The following is a 20,369-nucleotide window of genomic DNA, read 5'->3' as shown; positions in this document are numbered from 1 at the left end:
TGTACATGTAAACTACATGTAAAGCACCAGCAAAATGCATTGGTTTTTGTCCTTTTTATGCTTCCCCACAAGGCAAAATAAATCATCTGTGATGTTTCTCTTCCAACAGCCAAGCCCAACAACTCTGAGCAAGCCCCCTCCAGCCCTACATGTAAGACAAGTCTTTCTGCGCGCAAGTGTGACCCCAAGCACAAGGATTGCCTGCTACGTGAGTTCCGGAAGCTGTGTGCTACCGTGGCTGATAACCCTAGCTACAACACAAAGACACAGATCATCCAGGACTTCTTGCGGAAAGGCTCAGCAGGAGGTAGGGCTGTGGGCATCCTAAGTTGACTTTTCTTCCTCCGAAAAGCTCAGAGGCAGGGCCAGCTTCATGGGCACAAGATGTTGCTGTCTTGAAGTTCTTGAAATTGGACCCCACAGTTGCAGTTATCACCAGACCCTACAAGTTCCATAGTCAGTTCTGCTCAGAGTACTTTGACATCTTTCTTCAATTACCCTTGTTTTGTCCTCAGGAGGCAGATGAACCCACTCCATTTGACAGAGAAATTCACTACTCTTATGTGTAATTAGGTGAACCACATACATGCCCAGCGTAAAGTCCTTTCATAGATCTAGCAAATTTTCACTGACTACTGTAATGTGCTTGTCACTGAGGACATGAAATAAAAGTCAGGACTCTGCCAGTGAAAGCTCATGGGCTAAAAGTGAGGCAGACACAGACTAGAGCTGCTGGCTACTACTAACTATGGTAGTGCATGTAGGAGGCTGTGGGAAACAGTCGCCACTTCTTTGAATGTTTATCTGTTGTTTGTCTGTTTTGATACACAGCCTCCTTATAGCCAGGCTAAACTTAAGGTTTACCTTCTAAGTGCTGGAAGAAAAGGTGTGGGCCACATGCCCAACCCTAAGCTGCCTGGCCCTAAGCTCCATTCCTTAAAAGAGGTCCCTTTCTTTTGTCTCCAGATGGCTTCCATGGTGATGTGTACCTGACAGTGAAGCTGCTGCTGCCAGGAGTCATTAAGAGCGTTTACAACTTGAATGATAAGCAGATTGTGAAGCTTTTCAGCCGCATTTTTAACTGCAACCCAGATGATATGGCCCGCGACCTAGAGCAGGTCAGAGGGAGGGGGCAGGGAGGCCACATTCTGGGTGGGACTCTGCTAGGACAGCCACAAGCAGCGTTTTTTTTCTTTTTTTGTCTTTTTGAGACAGGGTCTCCCTGTAGCCCCAGCTGTCTTGGAACTCACTGTGTAGACCAGGCTGGCCTTGAACTCACAGAGATCTGCCTGCCTCTGCCTCCTGAGTGCTGAGATTAAAGGTGTGTATCACCACGCCTGGCTTTTAAAAAAAAAAAACAAAACCAAAAAACAATTGAGCACATACTGTTTTTAAAATGAAAACTTAATTCAACAAGGTTCTGATAGGCAGAGAAACGGAATGTGAGGCCATAGCTGTTAATTTCAGAAGTCTGAGGATTGAAAGCACACCACTGCCAAGCCACTGAAGTCCTTACTGAAAAGTCAAGGTTTAAGATTCCTTCTGTTTTTCTCCTGGAGCAGTTCTGGATTTTTTTTTCCTTTTTCTTTTTTCTTTGATTCTTGCTTGCCTTCTCCCTCTCTATTTGGGTTTACCATTCAGCTTTGGTTTGCTCATGACTCCGGCCTCGGCACTATGGACAGTTTCCATCTAAGCATCCCTACTGTCCAGTAACTATCTTTGTCTCTTAGTTCTATTTTTTTTTAATTTATTTAAAATTTTTTCTTGAGAATTTCATCCAAGAGTACAGTATTTACATCATTTCTACCCCTTGCTCTCCCCGCTCCACCTCCTCCTGTGTCACCGCCCCACTCTCAATTTCATGACCTCTTCTTTAATTATTGTTACATACATACAAACACACACACACAACCTGAGTCCATTTTCAGTGGTGCTCATGTACATATGTTTAGAGTTGACTGCTTAGGATTAGATAACCTTTCAGGGAGTTCTTCCTTGGAGAAATAGATTCTCCCTTGCTCATCAGCCATTGATTTTAGTTCTTATCCAGCGGTGGGACCCTGTGAAGTTGCCCCCATCTACATTGGCATGTCAGCTGGTTTTGTCATTATGCAGGTCTTGTTTAGGCAGTCATATTGGGATTCCATGGGTGCAGCTTCCCTGTCATGTCTAGAAGATATAATCTAGGAGCAGGCGTCCTGGTCCTCTGGCTCTTAGGCTCTTTTTGCCCCCTCTTCCAAGACTTTCTCTGAGCCTGAAGTGCGTGGATTAATTCAAATTCTTAAACAGGAATCCAGTTGGCTGGGCCTTGGATTAGTGCTGTGTCCCAAGGCAAGTGGGCAGCCCTATGTGGGTTGATGGGCCCCTTCTAGGAACTGTGGATGGGACAGAGTTCCCAAGAAGGACTTGGGCAAGGAGCTGGGACTGAACTCTTCATTCATCTTTAGCCCTGAGATCTTAGGGAATGCATCTGAGCTCCCTGGGGTTGCAGCAGTGGCATTTTGGTTTTTGGAGACAGGGTGACGTGTCAGAGACAATCAGAGTCTTCTTTGAGCAGAGCAAGTCTTTTCCCCCAGCTGCCAAGAGCCTCCTCACCATTCAGGAAGTGGATGAATTCCTCCTGCACCTCTCCAGGCTCACAAAAGAGGATGAGCAACAGCAGGCCCTGCAGGACATTGCCTCCAGGTGGGGGAGCTGCCCGATTCAAACCAAACCCAGTGAGGGTGGGCATAGGGAGATGGATTGCCTTGGGAAGGAAGATTTGAGGACAGAGTTCTTAGAGATCAAGTTGAATATGCCTCATCATCTTAGGTGTACAGCCAATGACCTTAAGTGCATCATCCGGTTGATCAAACATGATCTGAAGATGAACTCGGGTGCAAAACATGTGTAAGTATCATCTCTCCTGGCAGCCTGAGCTGTCAGCTTCCTTTGTTCCCTGCTGCTCTCGGGACTCTGTTATAAAGCCGAATCTTCATTCTGCTTTGTTATTTCCTGTGGGACCTTAATCAGCCTCCACACCCATTGTCTCAGAAGGAAAGTGGAGATAACTATCCTTCTCACAGAGCTATTAACATTGAGAGTTTAGAATATGCTAGGTAAGTATGGGATGAGTCTTGCCCATTCCCAGCCCCTCCTGCTAGAGGTGCATCCACACAGGCACAAAAATCTCAAAGTCCTGAAATTGTTTCTTCTGTGCCAGCCTTTTGAGTCCAACCTTTTGATAGTATGGCATCCTTCAAATTTCATGCTCGAGAACCGTGTGATCAAGTTGCAAAAAAAAAAATCTCATAATGTTTAAGTAAATTTACCATTTTGTGTTGGGTCATATTCATAGCTATCCTCCACTGCATGTAGCTCTAGCACATGTTGGACTTGTCTGTAGGTTAGACGATAAAACATGCCTACTTCCCTAGGATTGCTCCTCTCTCTTGACAGACCCAAAGCCATGATGTCAGATACAGAGGATTTTTTTTTTTTTCTTGCTTCTGTTTCCCTCCCCCCCCCGACCTTCCCGGGCAGGTTAGATGCCCTTGACCCCAATGCTTATGAAGCCTTCAAAGCCTCACGAAACCTACAGGATGTGGTGGAACGGGTACTTCACAATGAGCAGGCGGAGGAGAAGGACCCAGGCCAGCGACGGGCTCTGAGTGTCCAAGCCTCATTGATGACACCTGTGCAGCCCATGCTGGTGAGGCATATTGCCCTGCCCCTGCTGTCTGTGTGTCTCCAAGTTGTGCGTCCCTGGGCTGGAATCTCAGAAGGAATGGAAAATGAAAGCTCTTTCTGGTTGCCTAGAGAAGTGTGGGAAGAAAGAGTGGAAATGCAGCAGAGCTGTGCTGGGCAGAGAAGTGCAGGGACAGAAGGCAGGTAATCTGCAGTGACCTGAGTCTGGGGTCCAGTGCGGCACCAAAAACTATAGAGTTTTAGCTGAGTCACTCAACCTCTCTTGGTCTTTAGTTTCCTTGTGGGTGTGGCCTAGTAGACTGAAGCATCTACCTAGGGTGGTTTATCATCACATTTAAAGACAGGGCTATATTCTGGAACCCCCCGAGGCTTTGTGACCTGCTTCGGGTTAGCTCAGAGTTGGCAGCAGAGCCAGGCTTCTATGACAAGGTGACTTGGAGAGGGAGAGGAAACTCAAGGGATGAAGAATCACTGCAATAGATAATTTGACTTTCCCTTCTGGTTTTCCTATGTCCAGAACCCACTGGGTCTGTTGGTGTGCCAGCTACTGTGCAGTCTTTGGGCCTTCCAGGGGTGTGCTCAGAATGTAGGCTAGCCAGTGCCAAAATAGTGTGATCTCCATGTCAGGGTCAGGTACTCTAGGCACCTGAAGAAGCAGCTTTTGGATTTCTGTAGGAGGACTTCCTGTAGTCTTCTCCACAGTCTCATTTGAAGAATGGCATGGGTTACATAGCTTAGTGGTTTAAAACCCAGGCTTTGAAGGTGGGCGTAGACTTTAAGTGCCTAATCTCTCTGACCTTTAGGTTCCTCAGCCATAAATTGAAATCAGCAACATTTGTCATTTAAGATAGCACATCAAAGACAAAATGAGGTTATGTTTGTGGCCTGACAAGAACACCAAAATAGTAGTTATTGTTTGGGTCAGGCTGGCGCTAGTATGTGAATGAGCATGACTGGATGTCCTGTCCTATCAGTCCCTGATCGTAGTCACCTTGCTAGCCTCACTGTCGCTTGCACTCTTCAGCTGAGATAACCAGTATATTAATAAGCCAGAGGCCCTGAAAAAACCTAAGGGGAAAAAAAAAAAATCTTAGTAGAATTATATTTATTCTAGAATGACCAGCATCCATCTTTTTCAAACTGCAACCTGCTATATCAGCTCTGCTGATGAGTTGCTCTTTTTGTTGGTTTGAGACAGTCTTGCTCTGTAGCCCAGGATATCTAGGGACACTTTGACAGCCAGAATACAGAATTGCCCAGGCTTTTCTATTCCCATTCAGCAGCCTGCCCTGAGCCTAAATTTGGACATTGAGTTCTAGAACCCATTCTTTCCTGACTAGCCCATTGCCAAGCTCTGCTAAGTAGCCCCTTGTTGGAGGGCTCTAGCTCTTGCTTTTTCTACCCCAAGGCAGAGGCCTGCAAGTCCATTGAGTATGCGATGAAGAAATGTCCAAACGGCATGTTCTCTGAAATCAAGTATGATGGTGAGCGAGTCCAGGTACATAAGAACGGGGACCACTTCAGCTACTTCAGCCGTAGTCTCAAGCCTGTCCTGCCTCACAAGGTAATAAATAGCCCTTCAGCCATGACTTTCTCCTTCCTGCCTCTAGGAATCTCAGGGCCAGAATTCCAGGGCCTTTCTAACTGCTTCACAATACGGAATTTGTTTTATGTCAGTTATGTGATTGGATAAATTTATTCCTGGACTCTACCAGTAACGAAGGGTCATTCAGCAGGGACAGCTAAAGATCCCAGACTTGAGTCAGTCAGGACAGGACAGAGCTCCTTGGATCAGTGTTTCTATGTCTCCCATGTTCCTTCTAAGCTAGATTAAGGTTCATGAGACTGTTTGGCTGTCATACATTAGTATGTTCAACAGATACTTATCAAATGCTATGTACTGTTGTAGCCAGTGGGCATATAGGAGTGGGAAAAAAAGGACAAAAGTTCTGTCCATCATGAAGCTTATTGTCTGATAAATGCACAATACTGTGGGTGCATCTGGTAACCCAGATTCGTGCCCTAATCAGGGTCAAGGGGCAGTGAGAACCTTATTCTTTAGCCCTTCTTAGTTCCTAGGGCCAGTCCTTTGGGAGAGAAGTGCTGGAGTGTCTGGCTCTGGTAGCTTCTGTGTAAATGGAAATCCTGGCTTTGTTATCCACTTCTTTCCTAGCTCTGACTCAGTTTCTCAGAGTTGGGGGTTGGGAGATACGTTTTATGGTCCTGTAGGGATGAGGTACTCAGGCCACTTGCTTTAGGTGTTCAGCAGGAGAGCTGAATGATGGCCTCATATGGAGGCCTTCAAGTGAAGATTCACTTGTTCTCTGGGGCACTGTGAAACTGATCAGAAACTGCAGTGTGAGGTTAGTGTTACTGTATTGTAACCCAGAAACATTTGAAGATAGCTTTCCAGAATGTATTCTTTCCCTTTCCAAGTTTGCTTGTCCCTTGCTCTTTCCTGGGCCACTTGTCCCATCTCTTTCACATACCTCTCACACACCTGCCCTCAGTACTGAGGACTGAACCTAGGGTCTTGCACACTCTTGGGAAGCAACTTTTCAACTAAGCTGTAACTTCAGCCCATGATCTATTGGTTGTTAAAGGGCTGGGTTGGGGACTGAAAGGTGTAGGATAGATGGATAGGTTTTTTCTCATCCTACTCCATATTCTAGGCCACGACCACCTGTATGCTGCACCCAGGTGAGGAATTGGGCCACAACCAGGCTCTCTAGACTCCCCTGCTGGTATCCTTTAACAGAGAATGCTTGGGGTTGCAATGGGGCCTCTTCCACTGAGCTGTCAGTATTAGGGCTCTGCCTGTATCAGGAAAAACCCAAGTCCAAGCATCTGCTCTTACTCTGAAGATGGCTAGGGGTTCAGAGCCCTCCACTTAGAGAAGACCCTGCTCACATTTCCTTGCTGCTCCTACAGTGTTCATTTCTGCCTTCTTTACAACCAGTCTATTTTTCCCTGTCCCAGTCAACCTCTCAGCCTGGTAACACTGATCTTTTACAGTATGCACTAGCCCAAACATACTTCCTTTCTCCTTGCCCCTGATGTTTTCTACCTCCACCTCTTCCCCTTTATGCTCACTCTGTTTCTTCCTTTTTACTCTAAACTGGTGCCTTCTTTATAGCCCAAAGAAAGTGACTCAGCATGGTCTGATCTCTTCCTGGGTCTGGACAGAGGTAATGAAGCAGATGACCTGTTTGTCTTGCCCAGAGGGCTGACACAGCCTAGCTATGCATTTCATGTACTTACCAGGCTTCCACATGTTTATATTGCTTCTGGAGTCTAGGCTTGAACTCTGTGGCTTGGTTTTTGGGTCTTAGCTGCCTGGTCATCTCTTTGTCTTTTTCTAGGTGGCTCACTTTAAGGACTACATCCCCCAGGCTTTTCCTGGGGGCCATAGCATGATCTTGGACTCCGAGGTGCTCCTGATTGACAACAACACAGGCAAACCACTGCCCTTTGGGACTCTGGGGGTGCACAAGGTATTGGCTTAGAGCTATATGTACAAAAATGTGTGTGTGTGTGTGTGTGTGTGTGTGTGTGTGTGTGTGTGTGTATTGCGCACTCAATCTGAAAAGTGGGAGAATATATTATATATTACTTAGGATAGGGCCTATTCTTGTTGGCTTTTTTCCCTCATAAAGGAGGGAAAGGTACATACATAAAGGTATTGTATTAGGAACCAATTTAGAATTGAGTTGATGTCCGTTCAACACCGTGTTATTTTTCCATCACTGTAACAAAATACCTAAGATAACTAACTTATAAAGAGGAAACTTTGTTTTGGTTTAAGGTTCTAGAGGTTCTAATCCAAGACTGTAAGAACCCATTGCTTTGCTAATAAGGCAGTACATCATGGCTGGAACATGTGGCAGAGCAAAGCACTCACACTTTGAGCCAGGGAGCACAGAGAGAGGGGAAAGAACCAGTCCCACAACATCCTTTAGGAGCATGCCACTATTGACCCAAGGCTCTCCCTCACCTCACCACCCTGGGGACCAGGCCTTTAAGACTAGGGCCTTTGGGAGACATTGAGATCTGACAAAGCACTGTCTGCTGAAGGCCCAGGGCCCAAGTGCTTCAGAGCAAGATAGGACTTGTCCATCAGGGGCTGCAGAGAGCCTCCAAAAGTGGACTGCTAACTCCCCCTTTTCATGCCTTCATGTACCTGCTGCCTCATTTTCCTTTACAGAAAGCTGCCTTCCAGGATGCTAATGTCTGCCTGTTTGTTTTTGATTGTATCTACTTTAATGATGTCAGCTTGATGGACAGGTGAGTTAGGTAACATTTTTTTAAATTAATTTATTTTCATCTTTTCCAGTGCTGGAGATTAAATGCAGGGCTTTATGTGTGTTAAGCCTGTGGTCTACCATTGAATCCCACTTTTATCCCTGGCTGATATCTTTAACCCAGGGTCTGTTTTCACTGGGGATTTATCTGGATTAGGGCTATTGGGGGGTTCAGTTGAGGAGCTAGGAGTGGGGCTAGTATTTGTGTTTTGTGTCCATTAGCTTGTAGAGGATGCTGTGGGTGGGGCTATCTTGAGGAGAACTAGTCTAGAACGAGCTACATCTAAAGGCTTGGGCCCACACAGCCAATATTGGCCCTTTCTGCACTTAGGAATGTCTCCCTAATCTATAGCTGCCACATCCTTGATTGTGGAAAGAAGTAGAAAGAATTGATGGGGTAGGAGTTGGGGTTTGGGCCCCTGTGTCAGCCTGTTCCCCCAGAGGCCAGCCAGCCTTGAGGTTAGGGTTAAGCAGAGTATAGGGCCTTGGGGTTAGAGTAGAGCAGGGTGTGGGGCATTAGCAACAAAAGTTGTAGCATTATTCAAATGAGACCAGAAGTTGTACAGTCTGGGCTAGGGGCCAGTTCTCCCTTGGCTAAATAAAATAAAAAGTATCGCTAAGAACTGGCTATGTGCCACAGCTCATGGTTGTCTGTCTTTGGTGTTGATGGAGCCCTTGCAGCGCTTGACAACAGAATTGTTAATATGAGAGCTTTAATCTATGACTGTCCTCCTGAAGCAGTCATTCTATCATTGGGTCCCTTTCTGTGTCAGAATTCCTGACAGGAGTAGGAAGATCTTTCCCTCAGCTCTGCTGTCCCCCTTAGGCCTTTGTGTGAGCGGCGGAAGTTTCTTCATGACAACATGGTTGAAATCCCTAACCGGATCATGTTCTCAGAAATGAAGCGAGTCACAGTAAGTGAAGTCTCTGTCCTAGATAGGGATCTAGTGGTTTGATTTTAGAGCAGAGAACCCCTGGGCGTGTGAGAGAACGAGCATTAGCTGCTCTTCTGTGGGGTGCTGGTATGTTTGCCTTTGACAGATACGTTACCTATTAGTCTTCACCCTGCAGGGTGGGCATGAAAGTCCTTCCTAGGTAAGTACCCCATGACTCAAAGCCACAGAGAGCTCCCCTGGTTTGCAACCTCTTATAGCCATATTAAGATGTGCTAGTGTACAGAAATGAACACCATCTCTATTCTCACATAGTCTTGAACATCTCTCTTGTTGTTCCTCAGAAAGCCTCAGACTTGGCGGACATGATAAATCGGGTGATCCGGGAGGGTTTGGAAGGGCTGGTGCTGAAGGATGTGAAGGTAAGGTGACCAGGGACCCTTTGTTCTGCTGGAGATGACAGTGGCATTGGAGGTGGTTGTGGGGAGAGCTGAGTAGGATCTACTCAGCTGGGGCAGGCCATTACTGGATATAGGGGTGGTTTATGTGTCTCCTGTAGTGCCTAGACACTGATCTGGTCCACAGTGGTGAAAAAAATGAATCCCACCCTCATAGACTTCCCCATTCTTTTGTGATCTCTCTCTCACGTTCCCTCAGGGTACATACGAACCTGGGAAGCGGCACTGGCTGAAAGTTAAGAAAGATTATTTAAATGAAGGGGCCATGGCTGACACAGCTGATCTGGTGGTTCTTGGGGCCTTCTACGGGCAAGGAAGCAAAGGTCAGTGGCATCTAGTGCCTATAGTGGTTCTTTGTTGGAAGGCACACATGAAGTATGAACTGGCCTTCTTAATAGCTTCATCTGCCAGTGTGGCCTGTTGTGGCTTCCTAGGTCCTGGGATCTGGGGCCCCAACCTGGCCCTGGTCATGTCAGGCAAGGATGTGGGAATTATGGATCTGGACACAAGTCGGGCAAGAAGAGTTGGTGGGATGACTCAATGGGTAAAGGCACTTGCCACCAAGCCTGGTGACCTAAGTTTGATCAAACCCCAGGACCCACTTGGTGAAAGGAGAGAACTGGCTACTGCAAGTTGTCCTTTGACTTTCACACATACACTGTAGCATGTGTGAGCACTATAGCATGCGCACATACACATGTATACATAGACAATGTAAAAAAACAATAATAAGAAAAAAATAAAAAGTTAGGCAAGAATACTTTGTGCTGTCCTGGTATAAGGAAGCTCACAACCAGCTATTTCAAGTTCTGATAGCTTTCTCCTCAAAGAAAATCTGTTTCTTCACTGGAGAGGAAGATACCTCTGAGGAACAAATATACAGGCAATCTCCTCTGTGTCAGGCACTGTCCAGTTTCTCAGAGCTCAGCAGTTTAATGTGATTATTTCTAATCTTTAAAAAGGGAATCAGGGCTCATAAAGGTTAAAATACACACAAAAGGGTGAACTCAGTGGGAAACCATTTGCCTAGTATATGCAAGAACCTGAATTCATCTTCAGCACCACCACCAAGAAAAAAAAATCAGAGCTAGTTAGAGGTAGGCCCAGGAGGCAGATTCAGACACTCTGATGCCAAGGCTCAGGCCCTTTCTTTTCCACCAGACAGCCTATCATGGGCTGGCAGAGATGGTACCCTCTAGCCCACATTCAGTTCATGTTCCTCTCCCAGGCGGCATGATGTCCATCTTCCTCATGGGCTGCTATGACCCTAGTAGCCAGAAGTGGTGCACCGTCACAAAGTGTGCTGGAGGCCATGATGATGCCACACTTGCCCGCCTGCAAAAGGAGCTAGATATGGTGAAGATCAGCAAGGTAAAGAAGGCACTTGGTTGACGTTGCCCTGGGATAGACCATCATTACTGAGCCACAGGCTCAGTATTGTGCTTAGGAGGGGGCTGGAAACTGTAGGTATCCTTTTTTTGTCCATGAAAGGAGCTTGCTTCTTGGCTGTGGAAGCAGGAGTAGGCTTTTAAATCTCAGAGTGCCTGCCTTGTGAACAATGGCCCATGTTCCATGGCACCAGCCCCTGTGGATAGGGAGGGTCACTTGGGGGAAGGGGGTCTGCGTTTTTAGCTAAGCTACATTTCACAGTCTCATTGCCAAAGAAGGGGTTTAAGCCTTTCGAACATAACAACAGCTCAGAACAGCATCTTTTCTCCTCTAGGATCCTAGCAAGATACCCAGTTGGCTGAAGATCAATAAGATCTACTATCCTGACTTTATTGTTCCGGACCCAAAGGTATCAATCTGATGGCTCCAACCCCCAGAATTAGTTTGTAGTTCCTCTATTTATCCCAGCTTTAGTGAAGGTCCACTGAAGGTGGGCTCTGGATACTCAGCCAAATGACAGGCATAGGGCTGACCAGCCAGCACCGAACTCATCCTCAGTAGAGAATTCCCAGGCCTTCTTAAACTGACAGATTCTGGGAAGAGGCAGGCTGGCACCCATGCCTCCCCGCTGCCAGCCAAAACCCCTGTGGTTTAATCTGTTCACTGTTGTATCTGGCTGCTGGAGGATGTTTCCTTCTTGGCTGGAGATGACCTGCCTGGCTTCTTCCTGACAGAAGGCTGCTGTGTGGGAGATCACAGGGGCAGAATTCTCCAAATCTGAGGCTCACACTGCTGATGGGATCTCCATACGATTTCCACGCTGCACCAGAATCCGGGACGATAAGGACTGGAAATCTGCAACTAACCTCCCCCAACTCAAGGTGCTAGCTCTTGGGCTTCCTGTGTGTCCACCCCAGTGTCTTGGCTTTGGAACCTTGGACATCTGACCTATTCATATGTCATTTGCTGCTTGTCTCCATTCCAGAGACAGAACAAGGAGGAGGGTTAAAGACAGGAAACTGGTGCCTGGCTGGGAGCAGCAGCTCTGGCCTCTACCTTCCAGTTTGCTTTCATCAGTTCCCCTGATGTCTAGCTTCCCATAGCCTTTTTAGGAGAGGTTGTCTCGGGCTACAGTCCTACACTACTCATTAAGAACTAAGGTTCAGGGGGCTGGAGAGATGGCTCAGTGGTGAAGAGCACTGGCTACTCTTGCAGAGGACCCAGGTTCGATTCCCAGCACTCACATGGTAGCTAATAGTCATCCATAATGCCAGTTCCAGGGGATCCGATGGCCTCTTCTGTCCTCTGAGGGCACTGCATGACACCAGTGCACTTACATACATGGAGGCAATACACTCATACACATAAAATAAAAACAGTAAACAAAATATTTAAAAAAACAAGGGCCTGGAGAGATGACTCAGTGGTTAAGAGCACTGCTTGTCTTGCAGAGGACTCGGGTTGGGTTCCCAGCACCCACATGGTGGCTAACAGTCATCTATAATTCCAGTTCCAGGGGATCCGACACCCTCTATGCATGCAGATAAAACACTTATACACATAAAATTAAAATTTACAGCTGGGTGTGATGGTACACACCTTTAATCCCAGCACCTAGGAGGCAGAGGCAGGCAGAGCTCTGTGAGTTCAATGAGGTCAGCTTGGTCTACATAGTGAATTCTAGGCCAGCTGGGGCTACAGGAAGACCCTGCCTCAAAAAGACCAAAAAAAAAAAAAAAATTTTTTTTAAATAAGAGCCAAGGTTCAGCTGGGCATATCTGTAATACCAGCACTGGAGAGGATGAACCAGGAAAATCATGAGTTCAAAGCAGCCTGGACCTCTCAAAAACCTTGAAGGGCTAGAGAAGGTGATTTGTGCCCTGATTACTCCTATGCCACTTATTGGAAAAAGATGGATGGAACTCTGCTCTTTGTCTTTCTTACCACTTTGCTCCCTGGCTGCATGTGCCAAAACCAGGCCTGCCCACCCCAACACAAAAGCCAGTTTGGAAAGGGAAGGATTGCACCTGACCTCTCCCTGCTTCTCAGGAGCTGTACCAGCTGTCCAAGGAGAAGGCAGACTTCACCGTAGTGGCCGGAGATGAAGGGAGCTCCACTACTGGAGGCAGCAGTGGTGAGAATGAGGGCACTGTTGGGTCTGCTGTGCCCCGCAAGGCCCCCAAAGCACTCCCCAATAAGTCCTCTGCCAGTGCCAAGCCTGAACGGAAGCCGAATAACCCCAGCAGCAAAGGCGGTAAGGGAGAGGAGGGGCTGAGGTGATGGAGAGGGCTGTGGGTGGGGCAGAGATGGCAGGACATAGACTTCTCACATTCTGGCTCTGAGGTCTTGTGATTATCTGTGTCCACTATAGCTGACATTAAGTGTATTCCTGGCATATAACTAGCCGTGGGCCAGAAACTTCTGCCAGGTACCCCATATCTACTCAGCAAATCTCAATGAGCTAGTACCCTGGGAGAGCCAACCTGACTGGGGAATGAGCCACTTTGAGCTAAAGGCTTTAGTTGATACCTTTTCTCCCTTCTACTCATGCAGAGGAAGAGCCTGATCCATCTCTTCATTTCTGGTGACTTCAGGGGCTATTAACCCCTGTCCTTACCCTTAGTTCTTATACTTTGTTTTCGGTTTTCTTTAATTTGGTTTTTTGATGCAGGGTCTGATGTAGGCCAGGTTGGCCTTTTACTCACTATATATCCCAGAGTGACTATGCGCTGATCCTTCCCCCTCTCCACCTTCCGTGTGCTGGGATGATAGGCAAGCTCCAGCACAGCCAGTTTATGTAGTGCTGGAGAATTGAACCTAGGGCCTCACGTATTAGGCAAGCACTCTATTAACTGAGCCACATCCCTTATCCTCTTAGTTTTCACCCTGACTTCTGTTGTCCTGCAGGCAACAAGCAGACTATAAATCCTTCCTTTGTAAAACCTGGAGAGAAGCTGGCCATGAAGTCCCCAGTAAAAGTGGGGGTGAAGAGGAAAGCTACTGCTGAGACTCCAGGCCCAAGAAAGGTGCAAGTAAGAATAGCAGTGCATTGGGCAGGCTAGTTTGACCCAGTTCTAATCTCCTGCATGTGAACTTCAGAAGCTGTCCATGTGGGTTTTTGGGGGAACAGAAACTGAAGCCCTTTCCTCATTTCAGCTAGCTCTTCCTATTTGCAGGCAGGCCAGCAGTGCTGCTGCTCCACCCTGTGCCCTCTTGTTGCCTTGCAGAGGCAGCAGGCCAGCCAGCAGAGAGGAAGGAGAGCTGTGCCAAGAGGCAGGACATAGAGCCCGGCCTGGCAAGAGACTGCAGGGGCCCATCCAGCTGCCAGTCTCCAGTCACAGCTCACATTAAAGAGTGAAGCCCAGTCTGGGTGTGGGGTACAGCAGTGTACTTGTGGTCAATGGGGAGCAGGTCTACCCAAGGAGAAGCAGAGTGGCATGGCATAGATTCCTCCTCCCAGCTGAGAACCCTTTCTTTTATAATCAATTTTCAGTCCTTGGTTTGGCCATATCTAGTGAGTGCCTGCTGAGGCTAGGAACTAGCTTAGTCTGGCTTAGTCTGGGCAGCTGCTGACCCACACGGCAAATGGACAAACGTGATCACTACAGAGCGATTGCACCCCTGCCCAAGAGTAAGCACAAAAGTTGACATCTCGGGGGTTGGAGAGATGGCTCAGTGGTTAAGAACACTGACTGTTCTTGCAGAAGACCTGGGTTCGAATCCCAGCACCCACATGGCAGCTAACAACTGTCTGTAACTCCAGTTTCAGGGGATCCGACAGCCTCTTCTGTCCTCTACGGGCATTGAATGACACAGGTGCGCTTACCTACATTCAGGCAATGCACACATACACATAAAATAAAAATAATAAATAAAACAAACAAACAAAAAGTTGACATCTCAGGGTCTGAACCCAGGTACCATCAGAAACCTTTCCCATCTCTCTTCCTTGCCCAAAGCCGTTGAACTCAACCCGTGATGAGCAAGACTTGTAGGCCTTCTGTCTAGCTAGCTGTGCAGAACAGGCTGTGTTGATCTTCAGGGGATATCAGTGAGTCAGAGGATATTTTATCTGGAACCACTGGATGGCTTAGACATCATCCGTGTCCTGGTGTTAAAAGTTGGTGCCCATCACTTCTTTTTCTCTTAGTATGGGATGGGAGAACATGCCAGTCTTGGATCAGTTAGAGTTATTGGCGGATGGGTTAGCATTGCTTTTTTCTCTAGTAAACTCACTTGCTCTATCCGAAATCTAGGTTCCTTGCATCTTTAGCTATTTTCTGTCCTCTCACTCTGTCCTGTACTCATCTGGTCCTAGTGCAGCACTGATCCTACCTGGACCCCTCTGTTTGCAGGTGCTGTTGGATGTCTTCACTGGGGTACGGCTCTACTTACCACCCTCCACACCAGACTTCAGCCGTCTCAGACGCTATTTTGTGGCATTCGATGGGGACCTGGTGCAAGAATTTGACACAGCCTCAGCCACACATGTGCTGGGTAGCAGAGAGAAGAACCCTGATGCCCAGCTAGTCTCCCCAGAGTGGATTTGGGCCTGTATCCGGAAACGGAGACTGATAGCTCCCTGCTAGGACTGTGGTCTTCCTTCCTCTTTGGGTCATCCTCTTCTGTGAATTCCACTGCACAAGCTCAGCCTTGAGGAGGGTAGATGGTGGAGACCTTCTTTGCTAAGCAGTGATCTTCTACAACCTTCTAACTCTTCCCAGGTCTGTTCTGAACCAGGAGTTAGTTGCTGTGGGTACAAGTGAAATCAGATTCTCTTGCTGGTTTATCTAGATCTTTCAGGTCTGGGTGCTGGCTTTGTCTTTTTTTTTTAAATTTATAAAGAAGGTGACCTTAGTAATTGGAAGTGCTAACCAACCTAGACCTTTATGCATGCTAGTCAAGTGTTCTGCCACTGAGTTCTAATTTTTATAAACAAGAAATCTTAAGCCAGGCATAATACTACATGACTGTAATCCCAGCATGCAGGAGGAAAAGGCTGGCCTAGGGAGTACGTGAGATCCTGTCTTTTTTCGTGTGTCTTTTTGAGACGGGGTCTCCCTGTAGCTCCAGCTGACCTGGAACTCACTGTGTAGACCAGGCTGGACTCGAACTTAGAGAGATCCGCCTGCCTCTGCCTCCCGAGTGCTGGGATTAGAGATCCTGTCTTATGGGGAAAGAAAGGGTCTGTCCTGTTCCCTACCAGTTCCCCCTAGTTCCCCTCAGTGACTAAGGAATGCAGACTGGGCAGAATCCCCTCCCATTGCCTGCTTCTTTTTACTTCCACTTGTATCTTAAAAGTGCTATTTAAGATTGCCCTCAAATGTTTCTTCTATTTGTTAAAACTTGTATTCTGCCTGTCCCTTTTTGCCAGGGTGAACCCTCATTTGAAAGAGAACAAAATGGACTTTGATGACTTTAGTCTCCATGTTCTCTGTCCCGGGGCGGGGGGTGGGGGGTGTCCCAGCTTGAAGGGAAAGGCTGGCATCTATAGAAAAAGTAGCCTATAGGTAGAAGAGTGAGGTTATTTGTACAATATAGAGATAGAGAGGCTCCAGGAAGGTAGATCTGCCTCTTCAAAATCTGGATTGCTCTCAGGAATACAGATCCATATGCAAGGACAAATCTACATGCCCTGCTTACACAGGTAGCACCTGCACTGCCTGTGGCTGACTTGAACGAAAGGAAAACAATTTGTAGAGACAAGTGCACCTAGAAATTCATGTATTTTTGCAACAGTGGAAGTATCCTGGAAGTCTAGGCTGATGAGTAGTTGAACTAGCCTCATCTGGCTGTTAAAGTGCTTGAAATGTAACTAATGTGATTGAGGAACTAAAGTTCTCATTTTAACATGCCTTCAAATGGTCCCAAGTGAACAGTGACCATCACACATCTGAGCATCGTGGAATTGGGAGAGGCACTGCTCCTGAATCACTCACTGGTTGGCTGTCAGTAATCTCAGAGAAGCACGAGGCACATAAATAACCTGGTACAGTTCACGGAAAACTGGGAACATTGCCATTGGTGGGCTTATCCAGTTCTCATTTGGGACAAGAGCACTGACTTACCACCTCAATCCACAACTGTATGTTAGAGCTCATGCTCAGCTCTGAGCAGTCTTATCTGGGTACCATGTCCATGCTGTGCCAGCCCTTGAAGCTCAGCTCTCTTCATTCCTAATGAATCAGCGGGTTTGTCTGTCTCCTGTGAGTTGCGTATGACTGAACCTTTTAAAAGTATCTGTGCCTGTAAGATACAGAGGGCCACACTGACTACCCCATAAACCCCTACTGGGAAGTTTCTTGCTAGTCTGACTTTGATTTTCACCTACTGTTTAAAATATGGTGGGGAGAGAGACAGTAGGTGTATGTATTTCTGCTGGCTAGTACAGGACATTTGGTGTGACACCAAGACACTTTTTAATCTGTCCTCAAGGCAAAAGCTACTTCTGCTTTGGGCACTTGCCTGCATAGAATTCCATCGCTGTCTACTTGGGCCAAGCAGCTGGGCCGAACAGTTTTAGAAGGCTCTCTCTAAGACAGGGTTATAATGTCAGGCCCCTGTCCTTTTAATGTTTATTAGCTCCAATACACTGTAGCAAGTTTTTGTATTTTTTCTTCTTTCTGACATTTTCCTTTGTGATGCTTAGACTGTATAGACAACTTTGTCTTTCCGCCCAACCCTTAAGCAGCAGCATCCTAAACCTATGAAGGCTGGACACCTTCCCTCTTTAGCCTTTCTTTACATGCTGCCAGCTGTGACAGGCACTACTCGTTACTGGATGCAGAACAGGACAGCTATCAGAAAGATTCCGTCCTCCTAAGATATAGGGCAAAGTCCTGTGTCATCTCTTTTCTTCCAGAGTGACACAGTCCCCTCAGGCACTTGTTCAGGTAAATATGTACAGGCCTGTGCTCACACTGCAGTTTGCCCTTAAGGCTGAGTCAACGTTTGAACCACACTCTGTACCACAGCTATATTCAAAAGCTACTGTCTATCTCCCAGGGTAACCTGAAAACTTGCTATCCTAGTTGCCCTAAGATTCTTTTAATTTAGGTCTTGAGGCCTCTTCTATATTGGAATAATATAAATACCTTAACTCATTTGGTGCTTCCCATTTGGTACTGTGAATCATCCCTTTCTTAGTAGCTCCCCTTCTCTTCTAGAAGTCTCTTCCATGATTTCTTCCCCCACACTAACTTGTGAGATCTTGAGTAGGTCACACTGGGCAGGGATATCCTGACCAAGACCAGATAGCCTAAGCATCTCCAAAAATGGAGGCCAATCTCTGAAGAGCAACGTGGCCTCAGTCTGCCTATGTCTACCCGTTCTTGTATCAAACCCTCATGCCTTTGCCATCATCCCCTCACCAAATGGGACAGGTGTCTATATTGAAACTTTATTACAAAATTATAAAGCAGAGCTCTGTAACAAAAAAATACATTTGGGTCTCCTTTTTAACACCCAGGTAAGTCAAGAGATTCTTAATATAAGCCACTTGAAACAACACATTTGCATCCAAGAGATTTTAACAGATTTATACAATATATATTGAACACTAATTCCTTGATAGCTTATTAGTTTAGAACCAGCTATTTCAACATATGAACCAGTCAGCTGTCCAAGTCTTAAAACAATTTTCAACTGAAATCTTGGCGCAATCACAGCAAAATCCATAGAATTGCAAAGATTAGATGTTTCAACAATAAAAGGTTCTATGAGGGACAGAAGGGGAGTCAGGTTTTCTACCTGCACTAGATGTTAACTGGAATGGGATCCTGGAATCCCAACTTTTATTTGGTGTAATTAAAAAATGGGGGAAAAAATCGGGATGTTTGAGACCTGTTTCTTTCCAAAGGAGAACCTTCACCAAAAGGTTCAAAGGCAAGTTCTTTCTTCAAAATAAGTAAATGACACCAGTTCTGATTGTAAACTTAGGTTACTAATCAGCCATCAGTGTATTTTCTATTCCTGTCTAGGAGGTAGGAGAGGTAAGGTCTCAGCAGAGAAAGCAAGTTGTGAGGAAGGAAAGCCAGCTTTGAGGTTATTGCTAGATCTTTCTGAGCTGTATAATCAGACCTGTTTCACAGTGGAGTCCAGTAGTAGTAGAATCAGTGAGCCATTGCTAAATTGATGATAGGCACTAAGCTACAGTGCTTACTGTTGGGTAGAGGGGAAAGGCAGTCTTTGTGGGAAAATCTGATTCCCCAACTCCTAAAAAAGGCTTTAATCCAAAATCGAATTATCTGGTTTGTAATGCTGAGGCCCAGGGTTTCTCTGACAAAATTATTTGATCTCCTGAAAGTATTTAATGGTTAATGATGGAGGAGAAGTGTAAGTACTTCTAATAGTCCACCTTGGAAGTTTCCCTCTGCCTTCTAGAGTCATTAGTTCTAGAGCTCAGCTGCACAGTGATGGGTAGTGCCCTCGTATTTAGGGTGCATCCCACTGGTAATTGGGACATACACAGCTCCTCTGAGCATCTGTTTTGTGCTTTGTTGAGCTGTTCCAGCAAATGCTAAAAAGGCTTGGAAACTTCATGACTAAAGATCCAAATGCTTCATCCTAATCTCCTAAAACAACAGACTGAGAAAGACATGGAAGGACTTCCAGCTGTAATGAGCACAAACCAGCCTCATTCAGCACGGTTTAGTGCTGCCTCATTACACTACCCTACACTAGTCTGTTCTCTGGAAACTCCATGAAGTCAGGGTGGAGAACAAGGCTCTAAGTTCCGTGCCTTCAGTCAAACTAAGTTTAAAACCTCAATGGGAAAGGATGGAAAACTTTATTGAAAGAATTTGTAAGACTTTGCCTGTTGGAAAACAAGGATGAAGAGCCAAAAGATGGTGCAAAGTCAAGCTCCAGAACAAAAGTAGCAGAGATGACCCATGCACTATTCCTTGCCCATGTAAGGCTACCGATCCAAATTCTGTCGTAAGGAGTACTATTGGTCCGATTAATATTTTTGGTCCATAGAAACAAATGGATTTTAGGCAATGCAGCAGACTTTAAATGTATGTTAAAGCACAGAGCCAGAGAGACCAGAAATTTAAATCCAAATGTGCTGGGGATGAATGGAACCACTTCTAGCAGAACTTCTGATCTGATGAGGCAAGACGAATAGTGTACAGGATGGGTGAAATGTGTCTAGGCTCTCAGGAAGTGAGGAAGACATGGTCCAAGTTCTGCAAAGTCATCTGTTCATTGATCACTATTGCCATCCCATGATCACAGAAACAGGCACTCACGCATGGAATCTGTACAGTTCCTACTGGCCTCAGGCTCTGCCAGCCAAGAGGTGTACCCCATGGCAAGACAGGCATGTCCGGCAACTTTGCCCTGGTCTTGAGAACGCTGCCAGTTTCTTCCAATAGCCTGCCCTTCCACATGGACCAACCCTGAGCCCAGACACCTTGGGCTATATCCTGTAAGGCACTGAAGAAGCTGATGCAGGCCTCAGGACCGGAAGACGTGCACCGCCCGGATCACATATTGCCGGCAGATGGGACATTCATTCATGCGTTTGCCACACTTGGTACAGGTCACCATGTGGCCACACTCCAGCAGAACACAGTCAATAGGCGAGTCCATGCAGATCTTACACAGGTTCTCCTCCAGGCCAGAAGACACTGTTCCTC

At 46.5% G+C, this 20,369-nt stretch overlaps 2 protein-coding genes across 11 annotated transcripts in view; one reads left to right on the top strand and one right to left on the bottom strand.

Annotated features, from left to right (window-relative positions):
- Lig3 (DNA ligase 3) overlaps nucleotides 1-18,260 on the top strand; it is a 25,952-nt gene extending 7,692 nt beyond the window's left edge. For 5 of the 6 annotated variants that reach the window (XM_008848153.3, XM_017801959.2, XM_029553566.1 and 2 more), the window contains exons 4-20: nucleotides 110-307; nucleotides 967-1,118; nucleotides 2,519-2,685; nucleotides 2,812-2,889; nucleotides 3,523-3,691; nucleotides 5,096-5,251; nucleotides 7,050-7,181; nucleotides 7,892-7,971; nucleotides 8,815-8,902; nucleotides 9,226-9,303; nucleotides 9,539-9,662; nucleotides 10,568-10,710; nucleotides 11,063-11,137; nucleotides 11,463-11,609; nucleotides 12,778-12,982; nucleotides 13,636-13,760; nucleotides 15,084-18,260. In XM_008848153.3, the coding sequence (XP_008846375.1) occupies nucleotides 110-307; nucleotides 967-1,118; nucleotides 2,519-2,685; nucleotides 2,812-2,889; nucleotides 3,523-3,691; nucleotides 5,096-5,251; nucleotides 7,050-7,181; nucleotides 7,892-7,971; nucleotides 8,815-8,902; nucleotides 9,226-9,303; nucleotides 9,539-9,662; nucleotides 10,568-10,710; nucleotides 11,063-11,137; nucleotides 11,463-11,609; nucleotides 12,778-12,982; nucleotides 13,636-13,760; nucleotides 15,084-15,317 (2,351 nt within the window). In that variant the 3' untranslated portion in view covers nucleotides 15,318-18,260. The remainder of the gene's footprint in view (nucleotides 1-109; nucleotides 308-966; nucleotides 1,119-2,518; nucleotides 2,686-2,811; nucleotides 2,890-3,522; nucleotides 3,692-5,095; nucleotides 5,252-7,049; nucleotides 7,182-7,891; nucleotides 7,972-8,814; nucleotides 8,903-9,225; nucleotides 9,304-9,538; nucleotides 9,663-10,567; nucleotides 10,711-11,062; nucleotides 11,138-11,462; nucleotides 11,610-12,777; nucleotides 12,983-13,635; nucleotides 13,761-15,083) is intronic. The other variant, XM_008848154.3, reaches the window with a different exon arrangement.
- Nucleotides 18,114-20,369, bottom strand: part of Rffl (ring finger and FYVE like domain containing E3 ubiquitin protein ligase) — a 71,301-nt gene continuing 69,045 nt past the window's right edge. For all 5 annotated transcript variants that reach the window (XM_008848152.3, XM_029553567.1, XM_029553568.1 and 2 more), the window contains one exon: nucleotides 18,114-20,369. In XM_008848152.3, the coding sequence (XP_008846374.1) occupies nucleotides 20,188-20,369 (182 nt within the window). In that variant the 3' untranslated portion in view covers nucleotides 18,114-20,187.

Source organism: Nannospalax galili, unplaced genomic scaffold (assembly GCF_000622305.1).
Source record: "Nannospalax galili isolate Female #2095 unplaced genomic scaffold, S.galili_v1.0 scaffold363, whole genome shotgun sequence".
In the NCBI taxonomy this organism is placed as follows: Eukaryota; Metazoa; Chordata; class Mammalia; order Rodentia; family Spalacidae; genus Nannospalax; species Nannospalax galili.
The sequence above is the reverse complement of the archived record's forward strand: the minus strand, read 5'-3'. Positions and strand labels throughout refer to the sequence as shown.